Source organism: Gasterosteus aculeatus, chromosome 21 (assembly GCF_964276395.1).
Source record: "Gasterosteus aculeatus chromosome 21, fGasAcu3.hap1.1, whole genome shotgun sequence".
In the NCBI taxonomy this organism is placed as follows: Eukaryota; Metazoa; Chordata; class Actinopteri; order Perciformes; family Gasterosteidae; genus Gasterosteus; species Gasterosteus aculeatus.
In genome coordinates this window covers 20,202,184-20,221,833 of record NC_135708.1, presented here as the reverse complement: position 1 = coordinate 20,221,833, position 19,650 = coordinate 20,202,184, and the positions used below count along the sequence as shown (strand labels likewise).

The following is a 19,650-nucleotide window of genomic DNA, read 5'->3' as shown; positions in this document are numbered from 1 at the left end:
CATTTTTAGGGCCCGGGGCTCCAAAACTTGGCACCTGGTGGTATCTGGTCCTTACCACCAGGCCTTACTAAATATCAGTTTCTTTAATCAGACATATCTTCGTTATTGGTCTTTCCAATATGTTGGTTTTTGTCTGAAGTCGGACGGTACGCACAAGGCCTTGTGCATCTGCTTTCGTCTCCAGTATTCTACCCATTAACCAGGAGCCTCGTGGTGCAGTGGAGTCGACCACCACAACTATGTCACCTGGGGCGAAGTTCCTTTTTACCTTTGACCACCGCTGTCGTTCTTGAATTAATGGTAAGTACTCCTGTGTCCACCTTTTCCAGAAGAGATCTGCCATGTATTGTACTTGTCTCCATCTGCGCCTTAGATACAAGTCCTCTCTTACGAAGAGTCCAGGTGGTAGTATCGGCTTGGTTTTCAACAGAAGGAGGTGGTTTGGGGTGAGTGCTTCCAGGTCCATTGGGTCCTCTGAGAGCTTGGTAATGGGTCGATCATTTAGAATTGCTTCAACTTCACAAATTAAAGTTTGCAATCCTTCATCATCCAGAACTTGTTGGCTAAGAACAGAGCGCAGCACGTTTCGGACCATGCGGATCAAACGCTCCCATACACCGCCGTGATGAGATCCTGCTGGGGGGTTAAAGTGCCATTTAATTCCCTTCTGAAGCATAGCTGTCTGGATTTTGTCCTGATTCAAGGCATTAAGTGCTTCTCTCAATTCTCTTTCAGCTCCAACAAAGTTTGTTGCGTTGTCTGATCTTAAAGACTGCACTTGACCTCGCCGACAAATAAATCTTCGTAGTGTATGGATGCAGGAGTCTGTGTCAAGAGTATATGCAACTTCAAGATGCACTGCCCTGCTTGCCATGCAGGTGAAGATTACGCCATATCTTTTAACAAGACTTCGTCCTCTTTTGATCGCTATAGGGCCGAAGTAGTCTACTCCTACGTCTGTAAATGGAGGCTTGTCTGGTAGAATCCTTTCCAGAGGTAAGTCTGCCATTTTCTGTTCTCCAACTCTTCCCTGCAGTCGTTTGCACACAACACAGTTTGTTATGATCCTTCTTGCTGCAGAGTTAGCTTTGATAATCCAGTACTTTTTACGGAGTCGGGACAGCATATGATTTCTTCCCCCATGGCCAATTTGTTCGTGGATATGTCGTAGCAATAGTGTGGATACGTGCAGGTCTTTTGAGAGAATCACTGGGTGCTTGGCCTCTTCAGGCATTGCTAGTCTACTCAGGCGACCGCCGACTCTCAGAAGTCCATCGTCCAACACCGGGTCCAGCTTGTACAGATGACTGCTTCTTTTAACACCATTTTTACCAGCCCCTAGTGTGGATAGTTCTTCTTCAAAGCTTTGCCTTTGACTGAAAGAGATAACAGCACGTTCTGCATGCATCAAGTCCTCGTGATTTAAACACTGTCTTTGGAGTGTTGCTTTAAAGGCGTGCATTTCCTTTAGTTGGCTGGCCTCGTCTTTTAAAATACTCACAGCGGTCTGGATCTCCTTTCTTTTTCTAGTCAGCAGTAATAGAGTTGTTTTTACTTTAAGTAGCCACGCTACAGCTGTCATTAGACTTTTCCAGGAAGAGAAATAACTCATTAAAGAGCTGGTGGGGTTCAACGGACCTTTCACAATGAGGTTACTTGTGATGTCTTGCTTGACTTCTGGATCATTGACAGAGATTGTGGTTTCCAAAAAAGGTTTCTGCCATTCTTTTTCTGGTTGATAGAGAAACTCTGGTCCTTTGATCCATCTCCTGCAGCTTAAGAAGCGGTTTGCCGTTAGTCCTCTAGAGGCTTCATCTGCTGGATTTTCCTTTGTGCTGACATATCTCCATTGTGACACGTCGGTAGCGTCCCTTACGAAGGAGATTCTATTTGCTACGAAGGTTCGGAAACGTTTTGTTTCGTTGGTGATGTATTTCAGCACTGTTGTGCTATCCGTCCAGAAGGTGGATTTGTTCAGCTGAAGCTGTAATTCTCTCCGAAGCATTATATCAACTTTGACAGCTAGAACTGCAGCAGTAAGCTCCAATCTGGGAATCGTTACTTGCTTTAATGGTGCAACTCTTGCTTTCCCTATCATGAAGGCAATGTGCACCTCCTTTTCGTTGTTTTCCAGTCGAAGATATGAAACTGTACCATATCCACTTTCGCTGGCGTCTGAAAAGTGGTGTAACTGTGCATGTCCAATTTGACCAAAGTTTGTGGGCTTCATGCAGCGGTCCACTTTTAACTCTGTCATGTTGTTTAGATCTGTCAGCCATTGTGTCCATTGTTGAGAAATGGTTTGGGGTATGTTTTCATCCCATCCAAGGTGTTTTCTACAGAGTTCCTGCATAATCAGTTTGGCTGGCAGAACAAATGGCGCCAGGAATCCCAAAGGGTCGTATACAGAGCCAACCACGGACAGGATGCCGCGCCTGGTGTATGCTCGTGAGGGTGCAGTCATTCTGAACGTGAACACGTCTGTCTCAACGCACCAGTGCAATCCTAGTGCTCTTTCCGTCGGCAGGTTGTCCTTGTCCAAGTCCAACTCTTTTATTTCCTTGGTTCGGTTTTCTTGTGGAATTGATGCCAATACCTTACGGCTGTTGCTGATCCACTTAGACAGTATGAATCCTCCCTTCTGGCAGAGAGTGGTCAGGTCTCTTACCATAAGAACAGCGCCCTGTTCTGTAGACATTGATTTCAAACAATCATCTACGTAAAAGTTGTTTTTTACAGTGTCTATAACCTCTGCTGGAAAGTGAGTTAGGTTATCTTCAGCGGTCTTTCTTAGTGCAAAATTTGCACAACTCGGCGATGACACTGCTCCAAAGAGGTGTACTTTCATCCGATATTCGACGAGATCCTGCTGCACGTCACCATCAGGCCACCATAGGAATCGCAAGTAGTCAATATGGTTGTCTGACACTTTGACCTGGTGAAACATTGCTTTGATGTCAGCCATCAGGGCAACAGGCTCTTGTCTGAATCTGAGGAGTACTCCTATAAGTGAGTTGGTAAGATCTGGACCCTGTAGCAATTGTTCATTGAGCGATGTTCCTTTGAAGCCAGCGCCGCAGTCGAAGACCACTCTCAAGGTTCCTCTCCTCGGGTGATACACCCCGTGATGTGGGATGTACCAGAGTTTCCCATCAGTACGATTCAGTTGATCCTCTGGTATCCTTTCCGCATAGCCGTTGTTAACCATTTCTTTGAGAAAAGTTGTATATTCTTTGCGAAACATCTCCTTTTTAACAAACTTGCGTTTCAGGCTTTGGATGCGTTGCTCTGCTATGCAACGGTTGTTTGGCATGCGGGGATTTTCTTGCTTGAAAGGTAAGTCTATACAATAGTGACCATCTGTAATTTTTGATGAGTGATTCACGATATCCAGGAATTTTATTTCTTCTCTGGACATTTCCTCTCTTTCATTGCTGCTTTCTTCATTGTAGTCATGATTGTATTGTTTAACCAGTAGCTCCTCTAAGTTCACGATGGACAGTCGGTTGACAGCAGCAGCAGGGCAGCCATTCTCATCCCTGCTGTTGTCTCCTCTCAAAGGACCATATATGACCCACCCCAATAGGGTCCTCACAGCGTATGGTCCATTGGCTTGGCTATTGACCACCTCCCAAGGTTCCAATGCCTTAGAAGCATTTGTGCCTATGAGCAGGTCAATGCCAGAATCTATTTCATGAATCTTGACGTCCTTCAAGTAAGGCCATTGCATCAGGTCTTCTTGTCTGGGAATGTTGAGCTTGGAAACAGGCATGATCTTATGTGTAAATACATTGGGCAGTTGTATGAAATCAGTTTTGTCCAGACTTGATATCTCTAAACCTGGGATATGATGACTAGTCACAGGTTTCACTTGGTTCATTGTACGTAAAAGAATACTAGTCTTTTGTCCTGTTACATTCAGTCTTCTCATCAGGCTTTCTGTGCAGAAGGTGGCTGAGCTTCCATGGTCCAAAAACGCATACGTCTGCAACACAGTGTCTCCTTTGGGGGTCTTCACTTGTACTGGCACAATAGAGAAGAGACAGGCTATTTCACCGGCCCCAATATGCCCACATGTATGAGGTGAGAGAACAGCATTGCTCCCAATTGATTTTCCATCCAATTCTGTTTTCCTTCCTATGTCTCTTTGTTCAATGTGAAGTATTTCAGGATGAATTTTGTTGCAGATGTCACAAGTCAAACGACTATCGCAGTCTTTGCTCATGTGTCCTACCTTCAAACAGCCAAAACAGACTCCCCTTTTCTTTAAGAAGTCAATTTTTTCCCTGTGCATCTTTTTCCTAATTTGTGGACACCGCGCCAACGCGTGACCATCTCTCTCACAGAACAAACAGGAATTTTGAGGGTTGGTGACGGATACATTTTTCATTCCACTTGTCATTTTTTCTTGTATTGGCATTTCCACAGGTGTTGCAGTAGTTGCAAAACTGCTTCCTCTTGGTCTCGGCCTCTCTCTTGCTGTGACATAGGGTTTGACGGATGTAGTTGTCTTAGCATCCTGGATGTTCCCAAAAAGTGGATCCGACAATATCTTCACTTGTCTCTCCATGAAGTCTACCAAGTCAGAGAAACTAGCTCGACGTCCATGTTGTTCCTGGAGCTGACATGCCCTATTCCTCCACTTGTCTCTGAGCTTGTAAGGCAGTTTCAGAAGAATGGTCTTCATACTGGAAGCGACGTTCAACTCCTCCATATAGGTGAGTTGTTCCATTGCATTGCAACAACCTCTCAGGAATAATGTAAACGCTTGCAATGCTTTCACGTCCTCTGGCTTAATCGCTGGCCAGGCAAACGCTTTGTTCATGTATGCTGTAGCAATCTTATGTTCGCTACCAAAATGTTCTTTAAGCAGTTCTTTTGCTCTTTTATAGCCCTCAGCCGAAGACAAATGTTGACAGCTGTGGACTAAATCCTTTGGATACCCTCTGGTATATTGCTCTAGGAAATGCAGGCAGTCACTGTAGTCATCAGTCTTTCTTTCCACTCCTCTCTCGAATGCCCTGATGAAAACTCCATATTGCAAGGGATCACCATCATAAACGGGAATATCTCTTGGTGGTAAAGTAGAAGAGAGATTGTGTTGAGCTAGAAGAGAGGTTATGTCACTTTGCTTCTGAATGATGTGATAGATATCACCTTGATTATGATCATTATATCCAGGTTGTGTTAGAGGAGTCATATCCTGAGCTCTAACAGATGGTCCATCAGCGCTTTCCTTTGGCTGAACAACCTGTTGCTGGGAAGATGATTCTGTTCCTGTCCGCACATTCAGTCTTTGTTGCACTTGATCGGGAAAATAGGTGTTTGCATGTGGATTTTCTTTGACTGACCTTTTCCATTGAACAGTTCCTTTTTCCAAATAAGAGTTCATTCCGTCTGACACTCTTGAGCTATTTCTTGATTCAAGTACATTGATTTTTGCATTGGTTGCTGCCAGTTCAGTCTCTAGTTCCAGTTGTTCTTTCTTCCTTTTCAGTTGTTCTTCCTGAGCCTCCAGGTCGTGCATTTTCTGCAGAGCGGCGACCCGTTCCATGAGAGCAGCCTTTTCTGCATGAGCTTTAATGCGAGCAGAGGATGTTGAAGAGGCACGTGATGAAGAACTTGATTTGTTGCTTGATTTGGGTTTTGACACATTAGAAATACTGTCATCAGGTCCAATGTCATCTGTGATTATATTTTCGGCAATGGTATGCGTTGCATGCCATCCAACCTCTGAAAACCACACATTTACATCCTGTATAAAACCATCAAAAATTGTCATTTTTTGTTGAAACCAGTGATTTTGCTTTTCAAGTTCACTTTCAGGCAATGGTAACTTCACCAATGACTCATGACTTCTTTTGGCATCATTACAGAGGTTGATTAATGTAACCAAGTTAGATTGCACTTCATTTGCATTCCCTTTTGATTTCATGAGCTCTTTCTGAAACTCCATTGACTTCTTAGCTTGCTTACATTTCAAGTTTCTTGCTTTCTGACAGTTTTCAATGAACATTTCCAAACCTTTTTCAGTGTGTCTAGTAACCCTTTTTCCCTTTTCAGAATCCAATGCAACATTGCCATTTTGTGACCGAACGTCAGACTTGACTAAGGACATATTTGTTTGTGATCCAGTAAACCGCACTGAAGGCAGAATGCGTCATGCGGCTTATATTGTAGTGAGAGTCAACGAGATTCAGTGTTGCTGTTTCTGGTGCTATAGCTTTTCCAATAAAGCTTAGTGTTGCACGTACCTCCTCCGTGGCTCCTTGTTGTTTGGAGTTTCCAATCTCCTTCCATTAGCTCGCACAGGTGGCGTCAATCTTCCGTCGATTGGGCTGCCCGCGTCTGCCCTGGCAATCCTTATCCAGTTCCAATACCTTCACCGGCTCAATTTTCACTCATAGAGCGCAGTTCTCACTTTTGTATTGGCAATCTTAGGTTTGCTGCCCCTTTAGCTGGCTTCTTGTTGTTCTTTGCCATCAGGCACAGGTGGGAGTGATGTTTCGACGCAGACACACAAAAGATTTTCCAGTGATGATTTTAGTTGAGGTTTGTAATTTATTGCAGGCAATTGTATAAACAGATGAACATACCGGTTGAACGTGCTCCTATTGATGGTGGTCTGTCTTCGTGGTCTGGTGAGAACTGTCTGGTGCTCCCCTACCTGTGCCTCGCTTCCTGTCACCTACGTCCCTTATGTACACCCAGGTGCACCTAATCACCGCCACCTAGTGTCCAAAGTGTCAATATAAATACGGTGTAACAAACAAAATATACTTTGCCAACAACAACACATAATGGCTCCTACACAAATTAAGTTTGAATTATTGCAGAGGCAAAATATTTATTTGAGTTCATGTATGTACAACAATGTTGAGGGAAAGATGACAAAATTTTATTAATTTGACAGTAGTCTACTGATAGTAGAAGTAGAAATAACAACAAGGGTCACGAAAAAATAACATTGCAGTACTATTAAGCATTTATTATCTTATATTTGTCTCTACGAGAATATACGGAAGAAACAAAAATACCTGTTCACGTTTCCTTCGTAACGTCCACATTTCCGAGGGTACCTGAAGGTCGCATGCTTCTGTGGCTGCTGAGTTGATCTTTGTGCGAACGAAGCAGAGCGGTCGCAGTTAGCAACGGGCGAGCAGAGCCACTCCGAAAGGGAAGCGACACACCGCGGAGGAGGCAGCTTCTGGGGCCGAACATCTACACGTAGAGCTGCTCTACAGCGATAGCGGTGGTCTTAAGATGGTAAGGTGACGCTTCGGAGTCGCGAACGTAATCTGGTGGCGCTATTTTCCCCCCTCTTCTAACGACAACCCAACTAGCCCCGAGCTAGCTAGCAAGCTAATGCTAAACTGTTAGCGAACTGTTTTCCTGACTCATTATTGAGCAGCCCGAGAAGCTAGGCTGCCATTTTACAGCAACAACACGGGCAGTTGGTCTTTCCTGACTACTGCGGTTAGTTCGGCCCAGGCAGCATTTACCCCAAATACACCCCAAACACTACACATGTCTGTAAGTGAATTAAAAATACAGTCAAACTAGATTGTTGTATTTCCATTTGAAGCTAATCCTCCCAAGCGCTTGTTAGCCCAAGCTAACGTTACCTGCGAGCTAACTGGGCTAGATGAGCCCCGTGAAGCTAATGATAGCAACCAGTATTGCGTAGCAGCCTATGACTCCATTCGCGGCTCAGGTTTTCTTGTTTAATCCCTGGCAAATATGAAGAAAAGCGGTCCTTACAGCCTCGTTTGTTTCAGTGGGGTTGTGTCGGGGACCCGGTGTAGCTGGCGCGGGTACAGATCGCTGTTAAACCATCGGATCGGCCTCGCGTCGCCGTGGTGAGGAGGGCAACGTCGGGTGATTTTGAAACCTGGCACAGGGCTCCCACTCTGAATACCGGTAAAATAAATACCCGATCCATGCCACTTTCTAGGCCTGGAGATGTTGGAGGGGGGGAAAGGGAAGACGGACAAGGAACACGTTATTGATACGTCTGAAAGAACAGGACCCTCAGCTGGTGGACACTAGGAACACAAACCCACTTTGTTTCTTACACCCACATGAGGTTGTTGTCAATATGCATTTGTGGAAGGTTCTCCCGAGGAATACCCTACAGAGCTGTGGTATAAAATACTCCTTTCCAGGCCTGGGCATACTTGTGTTTTATTGTATTTCTGTTAAAAGGGACCCCTGTTGTCTATTCACTGTCTTTTTGTCTTGAGAGTATCTGTCAACGCTGGGTTGCTTTTTGAAACATATGAGTTTTAAAGTGGATGTTGCCCAATATTGAATATTCTGAATTCTGTTAATATTCTAGCTTGAGCGAGCATCCACGTTGTCTGTCACCATGTTGGCTGACTGTTTAAGTTGGGCTCTTCATGAGAGCACTTCAGTTCTTTCCCCCCCTTTTTAAATGGAGATCTGAGGCGTAGTTGTACGTGTATCGACTCATCTCATCCTCTCCGAATCAGCCTGCGTTTCACAGCCCACAGGGTGGGTGTTAACTCACCTTGTAAAGAACATCTGCTGTAGCATCATTATTGACTGACTTTAGCATATGGCCGTCTACCTGCCTAGAGAAGACTTTAAGTCTGTTCGGAAGGGAAGCTTTTAGCTTACTTGCTCAAAACATTAAACTATTAAAGCCAACGCGTCTTCTTGGTGTTCAGCGATTCATGGAGCCTTGAAGGATGAATCGATAGCGTTCTATTAACTGTAAGTGTGTGGAGCATGTTTTGATGCCCTATTACAATATCTTTAAGATTTCAGAGGCGTGACACTTCCACTGCAGAATCATTTTATTTCTGGCTTTAACTCAACAACCTGCTGTAGGAATCGTTTTTGGACCTGATGGCCCCGATGGTGAAGTCAGTTTGGGGGGGTTAGAGGGGGGCGCGCTTGTGCTCGGCTGTTCTTCTGAATGCCGAGTAGAGCGACAGAAATCAAAAGCCGCTTAGGAAAGGAAGGAAACGTCTTCCCTCGCTGCCGGATAACACGGGCACTGACACCGCGCACGCCAGTGTTCATCGTCGCTGCGATTCATCTGAGGCTTCAATGCTCCCGATGACTCACCAGTTTAATTGGGTCACCAATCGTTACAGAACGGAGTTTGACTACCAGAAGTTGTCACTTTGTTATTGTTTGTTTTTTAAAAGTACGGTATTAAGTCGTTGAGTCTGGCTTCCCCCCACCCCGCTCTCTTACCTCACTGCATGCAAGTCCCTGTTGTCATTTAAGATGTTGTGTAACATGTGGCCTTGTAAAGTCACTGCAATTCATAACAATTGATTTTGAAAATAAATTGACAGTCAGGACAATCGTACTTCATGCGTAACCAATCCACTTCCTCAGTTCAGAATGGAAACAAGAGATACACTGCAGATATAGAGGCAAACGAGTCTTAACAGCACTGCTTCACTCACGCAGACCAGTTGTTCCCTGGATGTCATTGACATGTTCTCCGACCTTCTACACTTTGCTGCCGCGTACGAAGGAGCCGGCGCCGATCGTGACGAACTGGCGCAGGTTTCCTGCTTCACAACAAACTTTCTAGAAAGTAATGCGTCCCGTTACCCCCGGTAACGTAGCTGTGGAAGTGATAATGGGTCAAATACTGCAGAGGACACGCACATCCAAAACCTCCTGGTGTTGGGAATCTGAAATCTGACCCTAGAGCTGCTGTGAAGGACGGCGAGCGGAGGCACCGCGGAATCAGCGCTCTAGCTTCCGTAGTTGGGTAGCTACTAGGAAAGGTATTGTCTGCCTCGGTTGCCATGGCAACTGCTGAATCACCTCGGGTAGGTAGTGGCTGCCTTTCAGTGAGGTTCCGATAAAGCGCAGCGGAGGCTGAAACGGGTCTAGAGTCTGCGTTCTGCGTCCGCTGTGACGAACATCAGTCAATTCATTTCATCTTGCAAGGAACGACGCCAGAGAAACGCATCCGTCCAGCTCCTTCTGTTCCTGCATTATTCACCATGGAGCACAGGGCGAGTGCGCGGTTCTGTCTGGATGAACACGGACCTGCTGAGATAGTGACTTTTAGTGTTCCGCTCACGGTCACACGCTTCCTAAACTCACAGCCAACTCGCGCTCGAGACGCTTTGCCGTCCTTCCGGTCAGACGCCACGACGGCCGCCCTCAACTACTGCACGACTCCGAGGCAGCCAACAGCGCCACCATCTTCACATCGGGGCAGCTGTATTTTTAACAAATACAAATTAAGTGGCTTGTTATAAAGTTACAGCGTTTAAAGATTAACCAGCTTCTGTAACTTAGTAGCCCGAGAATTACTCATTCGGTGTCTGTGTTTTTATTGCTTAATCCTGCTGGATGGAAGCACATGAAGGGGTTTATTTTTAACACGCTAAGGAGCTGCTTTTCAAATGTTGCATAAACAACCGGGCCTGATCCCAGCTTAGAAATCCAGCGTTGGTCAGAAAAGGTTTATTTCCGTGTGGTCGTAGTGAGTCGGTGGGGGCCGCGGCGCGGCAGCAGACTGCTGTGCTGTGTGTCTGGGGGAGAAGACAACATTTTGTTTTTTGACAAAAAGCCTAAATTCCAGTGTCCTTAACGAAACAGGAAGTAAGCGGAGCGGGTCGCTCGGCTTCCTCCCGCTAACCGGCTGCTACACTTGCTGACTCCCGAGTCTCCCTGATGGCGGTGAATTGCCAGGGACGGGCAGCTAAATATAGCCGCGCTGCCGGCCGCCAGTCGGCGTCTGCACAGCAGGGCCTGTTGTTTAATGATCTGGGATCTATTTGAACCCCGTGTTTTTAAACGCGAGCCCTTAAACGCGTGTCTGATCGGGTTTCACAGCTACTGGTTTTAAAGGTTCCGTTGGAAATCAAATGAGTAAATGTCTGAATGCTGTGAGCGACGTGGAGGGAAAAGTAAAGCCTGATTGCATCCTTCCTTCAGTTTAACCAGAACAACGAAACACCGAAAAGTCCAACCTGGCATCTTTTTATTGTTGTTCTCTGTGGAGATAAATGTACAGATCTCTCCCCTCGGCCGGGAGCTTTAAAGATGTCGACGCTCTCTTGTCCTCAGCGAGGGGATGAAATTACAGCGTAGCTCCCTGCTGCATCTTCTGATAGGATCTCTGTCCTGACCGCAGATATACATGTTTATACGCTCTGATATGTGATATCAACATCATTTTTGACAGCAATGACCCGTTCTCTTTTATCTCACCATGCTGTTGTGTACCGACGTTACTGAGCAAACGTATAATTGTGTAAATACTTTTGTGAAACCGCCACTAATCAACCCGTCAAAATCTTCAGTCTAGACAAAAACATCCACTTGATTTTCCCCAAACCGCCCAGCTTTAACCGAGCCTCCTACGGGACGCCGTGGGGGTCAATCAGCTACCAAATGTGCAAGGGAAGAGGAGCGCTAGTGGAGGAAATCATGGCGGCGCTGAAGTGGACTAATCCGTTATTAGCCGCCTGACGTCACGCGTGTCGGCACGTTACTCCGGGCCGGGATTCTGAGGTCTCAAATAAACCTTTACTCAATTAACGTCTCTTTTTTTTTTTTTTTGGGCTGCAGGTCACCTGGTGAGGAGTGCCAGCGGTTTTAGGGGGCGGGGCAGACAGCGCCACCCAGGTGTGCAGAGTGGGACTGCATCCTGCCTCACAACCCAACGACCGGCTTCCCGAAGCGCCGCCGACAGATGGACCGCGCACTCTGAGAGCAGAGCAGGACACAAGCGACCCGCGGGGTGGGGGGGTTACAACGCCCGCCGAAGCAGCAAAGGGAGGGCATTGTTGGGTGAAAGGAGAGGACGAGGGGTATCCGCCATGTCGTCGAACAGGACCCAGAACCCCCACGGACTGAAACAGATAGGCCTGGACCAGATATGGGACGACCTGCGGGCCGGCATCCAGCAGGTGTACACGCGGCAGAGCATGGCCAAGTCGCGCTACATGGAACTCTACACGTATCCTGCCGCTGCTGCCGTTACACGTTTAAGCGCTGGCCGGATCTTTGGGCGCCACGGAAAATTGATTAAACTGATTTTAGATTATTTAAACTCCAAATTCACCCGTTGTAGCTTAACAGATGTGTTATTTAATAGTGATGTGATTAATATTTGGGTTTTCAGGCTGTTGGTTAATTTGAGTTTTTCATTTTATTCTGGCGCGTTATCGATTTAGATAATACACAATCGAGTTGTAAGAGAACTTGAAAAGAAATCATGCATTTCTTTTAAATGCACGACCGACACGGCCGACTTGATTCAGACCTAAACGTGTTGTGTTCTGATAGTGAGTCACGCCGATGCCCAGCGGGCTGGAGTCCTGGAAGCAGGATGCAAAACACCTCATGAGGTGTTACTCGAACATGTTGTTTCTTTATGCAAAAAGGGAACTGGAAGCTTGGGGGGACGAGGGGGGGGGACAAATACAGTCACACGTTAACCACACGGAGTAAATCACCTTCAATTGTTCAAACTCCACAGAACCGAGAGCACATTTAGTTGTTTGACAACCTGGCTTCCTGTTATGCACCTTTCAGCCCGGCAGGATGTCATCGACTCCGTGAAGTCTGCACGGATGATCTCAGAGCGCCGGTCCATCCTCTCCGGCAGAGAGAGTCCGTGAAGGTCGTGTTGGCCTTTTGGGGGTTTTGGGCCCGCGTCCCTCTTCACTAATTATTACAAGCTTTGTTGGACACGGAGGGATGTTTTGTGTGAACTAAAGATCTTTATGAAGTAGAGCAGGGACGCTGTGGTCAGGACATTTTCCATCCGTTTACTAAACGTTTGCCACCAGACATTTAACACGGAAACCTCAAGCTGCAGAGCGCTTTGACCTTTTATAGCTTCTGTTGCAGCCGAGCGTGGTGAATATGCCAACGCTGCGTTCTCTCCGCTGACCACGAGGGGGCGGCGACTCTGGTCCGGTTGAGTTCATGGCCTCAATCTCTCGTTTCAAGCCATGTTCATTTAGTAAATTACGGTCTGTTTAGAGTCCAACCATGAAGCGGGGCAGGCTTCAGGGCGGGGCTACTGTGATTGACAGGATCTACCAGAGATGGCGGCTCTACGGCTCTTTCCAAATGTCGTTTTGGTTGCAAATAACATAAGATAGCAATGCCTGAAAAGTTTCCATTAGTGCCGTGATGTCACCTGTTTACCGTTCATTCATTGGATAACAGCACAAAAGAAACTATTTAGCCGCTCATGCTAGTCGGCGGTTGTTGTTGGTCCTTATTGTACGATATCACAAGCTTTTGTAGTTTCATTATAGCAGCTTGTCTGTCAAACCATGAGACATTCCAAACGTCATGTTTTTACCTCCTTCTGTTGTGTCACATGATCGGAGAAAAACATCAATGATGTCATCACTGATAGTAAAACGTTGTGATTAATGTTATCTCCAGTCCACACACACATGCCTGTTTATTCCTTAACCCCCCTCCAGACATGTATATAACTATTGTACCAGCGTCCACCAGTCCAGCCAAGGCCGGGGCTCGGTGCCGCCAACCAAGCCCTCCAAAAAGACCACCACTCCGGGTGGGGCTCAGTTTGTAGGCCTGGAGCTCTACAAGCGGCTCAAAGAGTTCCTGAAGAACTACCTGACCAGCCTGCTCAAGGTGAGTCCACACAGGCCAAACGAGGTCACGGGTCAGAGGTCAGAGGCCGCTTCTCACCGCGCTCTCCCTTCCTGTCCGCTCTCCCCGCCAGGACGGCGAGGATCTGATGGACGAGTGCGTCCTCAAGTTTTACACCCAGCAGTGGGAGGATTACCGTTTCTCCAGCAAGGTCCTCAACGGGATCTGCGCCTACCTCAACCGCCACTGGGTCAGACGAGAGTGTGACGAGGGGCGCAAGGGCATTTACGAGATCTACTCGGTACGTGTGCCGCTCGGCCGCACGTAACGGGAATCGAACGTCATGAATGAATGACGTCGGTATTTTCAAAAGAAAACGTTGTTTTAGTGGAAGCAACGAGGTACTTTTCATACATGCAGCCTTGACCTCTGCTTGACCTTCTTGTTCTTCCTCCCAGCTGGCACTCGTGACCTGGAGGGAGTGTTTATTCCGACCCCTCAACAAACAGGTGGGAAAACGTGCACGAGGACACTCAAACAGCACGACGCCCCCTGCTGTCAATGACCTCATAATAACGACCTGTTCCTCAGGTCACAAACGCTGTGCTGAAGCTGATCGAGAGGGAGAGGAACGGGGAGACCATCAACACCCGACTGATCAGCGGGGTGGTCCAGTCCTACGGTAGGTCTCGGGACCACTGTTCCACTCCTAACATTGTAAAACCGGTGCGTGGGTCGCCTTACCTCTGTGCCTCCTGTGTCCTTGCTTCCTTCCTTCCTTCCTTCCCTCGGCCTCTCCAGTGGAGCTGGGCCTGAACGAGGAGGACGCCTACGCCAAAGGCCCCACGCTGTCCGTGTACAAGGAGTACTTTGAGTGTCAGTTCCTCACCGACACGGAGCGCTTCTACACCCGGGAGAGCACGGAGTTCCTGCAGCAGAACCCCGTCACCGAGTACATGAAGAAGGTAGAAGGTCGCAGCGCGGCCTGTTGCTTTTAGAAGCTGTGAAGAGCAAATGAATGAAATGAGCGTTTATTCATCAGGCGGAGGCTCGTCTGCTGGAGGAGCAGCGCCGCGTGCAGGTTTACCTCCACGAGTCCACCCAGGACGAGCTGGCCAGGAAGTGTGAGCAGGTCCTCATAGAGAAGCACCTGGAGATCTTCCACACAGAGTTCCAGAACCTTCTGGATGCCGACAAGAATGAAGGTAAACCAGCGTTTGATGGGATTCTGTTAAGCAGTCGGTAAGAACAAGCTGTAAAAAGCTCCTAAATATCTCCTAAAACGTTTAATCCTGCCACAAACAAACTTGAATGAGGTGGTCCTGCTGAAGGACTGACGTGTCCCCCCTCTCCTCTCAGACCTGGGCCGGATGTACAACCTGGTCTCGCGGATCACAGACGGTCTCGGCGAGCTGAAGAAGCTTCTCGAGACTCACATCCACAACCAGGGCCTGGCCGCCATCGAGAAGTGTGGCGAGGCCGCGCTCAACGTACGGAACCCTGTTGGACTCTTAAGTCGACTAGTTTGTGTTCTGATCCAAACCCAAACAAAACCTCTTTGGGCTTCTTCGACCAATGAGACCAATAAGTCTTCCCAACACTGAATGAGTGTTTCTTTGCCCCCCAGGACCCCAAAGTGTACGTGCAGACCACCCTGGACGTCCACAAGAAGTACAACGCCTTGGTCATGTCCGCCTTCAACAACGACGCCGGCTTTGTCGCCGCGCTCGACAAGGTCGGTGACCCTTGACCCCGCCCTGGGCCTGACTTTGTGTCCGCCCCCCCCTCTGACCGCGGCTTGTCGTGTCTCTTCACAGGCGTGCGGCCGCTTCATCAACAACAACGCCGTCACCCGGATGGCTCAGTCTTCCAGCAAGTCCCCAGAGCTGCTGGCCCGCTACTGCGACTCGCTGCTGAAGAAGAGGTGGGTGAGACGCCGGCCGACGCCACTTCCTCCGCTCCGCCGTTTTATACCAACGGAACGAGACAACAAAGTCCTCCAGAGTTTATATTTAACGTCTGACTCACAAGTCACGACGCTGTGGGTCTCCAAAGGACGAGGAACCGTCCGCAAAACAGAACCGAGCAACTTCTGTTCTGACGTCTTCATCGCTGCTTCTTCTTTCTGCAGCTCTAAAAACCCGGAGGAGGCAGAACTGGAGGACACGCTGAACCAAGTGGTGAGAAGCTTTCACCTCGTGCACACACAACCGCTGCTGTGCAGCTGCTTTAGAAGTGGGACGATTGCGTGATTGAGGTGGTTTTCTTTCCTCTTCTCAGATGGTCGTGTTCAAATACATCGAGGACAAAGACGTCTTCCAGAAGTTCTACGCTAAGATGTTGGCCAAGCGGCTCGTGCACCAGAACAGCGCCAGCGACGACGCCGAGGCCAGCATGATCTCCAAGCTCAAGGTGGCGCACCAGAGTCCGCCTGTCTCTCTGTCCCTCGGTGTCTGTCTCTGTCCCTCAGCCTCCAAATCTCCGTCTGTGTCTGTTTTTGTTTGTTTTCGTGCAGCAAGCGTGCGGCTTCGAGTACACGTCCAAACTGCAGCGGATGTTCCAGGACATCGGAGTCAGTAAAGACCTGAACGAACAGTTCAAGAAACACCTGACCAACTCTGAGCCTCTGGACTGTAAGTGTAACACACACACACACACACACACACACACACACACACACTCGTTCTTGGGTCAGTTAAGCGAGCATTTTATGTCTCAATGCTCACGTTTCATTATGTTTACCGTAATAAATGAGGAATAAACCCAACTAGATCCTCTGGTCTGTTTCACGCGTCACTTCCCCTTTGATGTGTCCACATTTCATGTCTTCACACTATGAAGCTTTAACTGCTGGTAAAGGAAACGTTAGATATCCAACGTTGGCGAAACTCTTTACGGGTCGTGTAGCAGCTTTCTATACAGCAACGAGGCGTTTTGGGTTTAACGGAACCACTAGGTGGCGCCCTGCGGCTCAGGAGTCTCTTGTACCAGGAAGCTGGACGGGTAAAGTGTCCAGTCCAGCTAATTTGGACATTTGTCTCCTCTCATACAGCTCCTCTGGGTGAAGTCCAGATAAGTGAGTGAAAGGGGGACTCGAGAGGATCATTGTGTTTTTCTGGGAGCCGCAAAAATATAAACATCAATTTCCAGTTGTCTTTGTTTTTTTTAGAGCTTTGTTTTCCTGTCACATGCCGCATGACGTCACTTATGATTTAACAAACATTGCAGGACTTTAATTCCCGAGGGACGCGTGAACTGTAGCGTGTGCGACTTGTGTCTTGCAGTAGACTTCAGCATCCAGGTGCTCAGCTCGGGCTCGTGGCCCTTCCAGCAGTCCTGCACCTTCGCGCTGCCGTCTGAGGTACGAACCGCATCGCGCCTCCACGAGGCCTCGTTCCTTCCTGCAGCCAATCTCTAATGACAATGACGAGATCCCCCCCATGTTACACCCCCCCCCCCCCCCCCCCCCCGTGCAGCTGGAGCGGAGCTACCAGCGCTTCACGGCGTTCTACGCCAGCAGACACAGCGGCAGGAAGCTGACGTGGCTCTATCACCTGTCCAAAGGAGAGCTGGTCACCAACTGCTTCAAGAACAGGTGAGACTCATTTCTAGAGGGGGGGTCATCCTGTTATGATGGACCGGATGAGAGAAGTTACTGCTTCAGCGTCTTCGTGTTCCCAGTCGACACGTCGCTTGACAAGCGTCTTTGTTTGACACAAACTATCATTTCAGCAATGAGAAGAGAATAATTATGTGAAAAACTATTTCTGAGATGTTTCTTCAAGGTGGTTGAGCTTTGGCTGCACGCTCTTCTCATTCATGAACATCTTGATTTGTTGTTGTTGTTGTTTACAGGTACACCCTGCAGGCCTCCACCTTCCAGATGGCCATCCTGCTGCAGTACAACACAGAGGACAGCTACACGGTGCAGCAGCTGACCGACAGCACGCAGATCAAAACGGTGAGCCGGACGCACTCGTTGTCTCCTGAAGAAGATCCTTCGAGTAGAAACTTCTCCGTTCTCCTCTGACAATGTTTCACTTCTTCTCAGGACATTCTCGTTCAAGTTCTGCAGATTTTGTTGAAATCGAAGCTTCTGGTGAGTGAATCGTATTTTTCTTTGTCCATATTCTGACTTTTCATTACGTCACCTTAACTTTGACTCCCCTCCGCTGCCTCACTGATGTTTGTCCGTCTGACAGGTGATGGAAGACGAGAACGCCAACGTGGACGAGATGGACTTCAAACCCGACACCGTCATCAAGCTCTTCCTCGGATACAAGAAGTGAGGAGCCTCCAACGCCTCGGAGCCTCCAACGCCGTCTCGACTGTGTTCAAACTGCTGTGTTTCTCCGCCCTTAGTAAGAAGCTGAGGGTGAACATCAACGTGCCGATGAAGACGGAGCAGAAGCAGGAGCAGGAGACGACTCACAAGAACATCGAGGAGGATCGGAAGCTCCTCATTCAGGTGATTTATTGACGCCTCCGCGCACCTTTTTATTGTTTTACACCTTTACTGAGTTAAACGTCGGTCCCGATCATAACAAAGCGGTTCATGTATTTGCCGTGTAGGCCGCCATAGTGAGGATCATGAAGATGAGGAAGGTCCTGAAGCACCAGCAGCTTCTGGCTGAAGTGCTGAACCAGCTGTCGTCCCGATTCAAACCCCGAGTCCCTGTGATCAAGGTAACGCGTAACCATGGCAACAGGTCATTCATTTTCTGAAACCCGATGATTCTTATTGCCTCTGACCTGCAGATTAATTACAACTTTTAGCCGTTATTTTACAACACAAAATGCCACATTGAGAACAATGAAGTCTGTTTTGATCGACTGCAGCACGCGTAGTAAAGTGAATAAATATCAGAGAAACACTAAAATCACATTATAATAATTCAAACTAATAATGATCACCTATTCATCAGAAAATACAATGCAATCTTTGCAATTGTCAGTATGAATGACGTGCACAACGTAAGGGCTCTTCATTCAGTGCTTTTGAAAACAATAAAAACTAATAGTGTCATAATATTATGACAATAAAACATTTTTATCTTTTCATATTGTGTTGATTTCAAGTTTGTGTTTGTCTCCCTCTTGTGGACAGAAATGCATCGACATCCTGATCGAGAAAGAGTACCTGGAGCGAGTGGACGGGGAGAAGGACACGTACAGCTACCTGGCCTGAATGCCCCCCCATGCCTACATACCCCCCCCCCCCCCCCCCCCCCCCAGCCGGCTCTCCTCAGTTTTATTTGTTATCTTCATTTTTTTTTTTTATTTCATGTCTGAGTAATAAAGTGAGGATCCCTCTGAGCGGCGGACATGTTGTGAGTGTGTCAGCGATCATGTGACCGCACTGATAAGACTGGGGGGGCGGGTGACCTTTCTGCTCCCCCCTCCTGTCCGGCTACTCGCTCGCCTGTCCCGTCCTTATCTGTAGGACTCAAACGCACACACACTTGTTGTCATATTGTAAATAACAACCACAGACTCTTAAGAGGGAAAAAACAGACCCTACTTTACGTAGCGCGAACGTAATGAATTAGCCTTCAGCCAATCAGAGGAGAGCCGCATCCAAAGGTTTCTGCATGCTACTGCCTCCCTGTGACCGCCAGGAAAACATTAAAAACATGAAGATGAAAAGTCGAGTCACTGGGCAGCTGACGCGACGCCGGCCTGTAATTTAAAGGAGGAGGTGGTGGTGAGTTCACGGCGGCCATGATGCTTCTTTATCTGCTGAAGTTGTTTTGGTTTGAGGTCGGTCGGGTTCTGGCAGGAGGCCCAACGTCATCGCCCAGCGGGGGACATTTGTATAGTGTGGTTCATTTTCTAAATGTGTGATAAATAAAAACAAGGAAAGATTTCTCTAAACACTTTCTTCCGACTTTCTTTTGTTGAATGCAAAGTGTTTCCAGCGCTCAGTCTTCACCTAAGATCTAATTATCCAAGAAATTCACTCTTCTCTCAAGTCTTTTCATTGATCGACGTAATAATCAACTTATGACAGTTTTTGTAACATTGCCTGTTCTTAATCTGGCTGGTGTTAAAGGCCGTATTCATTTT

General features: G+C 47.7%; 1 protein-coding gene and 1 long non-coding RNA gene across 3 annotated transcripts; both read left to right on the top strand.

The window, feature by feature from the left end:
- Window positions 1-2,713: 2,713 nt before the first annotated feature.
- Window positions 2,714-5,788, top strand: LOC144390113 (uncharacterized). Its single transcript, XR_013454184.1, has 4 exons — window positions 2,714-3,336; window positions 3,948-4,083; window positions 4,429-4,718; window positions 5,498-5,788. It is a non-coding gene; the product is annotated as an uncharacterized LOC144390113 (long non-coding RNA).
- A 1,193-nt stretch (window positions 5,789-6,981) lies between these two features.
- LOC120811508 (cullin-1) lies at window positions 6,982-19,458 on the top strand. Of its 2 annotated transcripts, XM_078096213.1 has the most exons (23): window positions 7,075-7,266; window positions 11,575-11,965; window positions 13,452-13,626; window positions 13,718-13,885; window positions 14,043-14,093; window positions 14,176-14,266; window positions 14,386-14,549; window positions 14,627-14,789; window positions 14,944-15,074; window positions 15,212-15,319; window positions 15,402-15,508; window positions 15,716-15,764; window positions 15,865-15,996; window positions 16,100-16,217; window positions 16,637-16,660; window positions 16,869-16,945; window positions 17,061-17,179; window positions 17,440-17,545; window positions 17,636-17,683; window positions 17,787-17,869; window positions 17,947-18,052; window positions 18,157-18,270; window positions 18,692-19,458. In XM_078096213.1, exons 2-23 carry the CDS (start codon window positions 11,826-11,828, stop codon window positions 18,770-18,772), a joined length of 2,355 nt encoding a protein of 784 aa, XP_077952339.1. In that variant the 5' UTR covers window positions 7,075-7,266; window positions 11,575-11,825; the 3' UTR covers window positions 18,773-19,458. The 2 variants fall into 2 exon arrangements, with proteins under 2 accessions (XP_040022827.1, XP_077952339.1); XM_040166893.2 differs by lacking the exon at window positions 16,637-16,660 and having other exon boundaries at window positions 6,982-7,266.
- The last annotated feature ends 192 nt before the right edge of the window (window positions 19,459-19,650 follow it).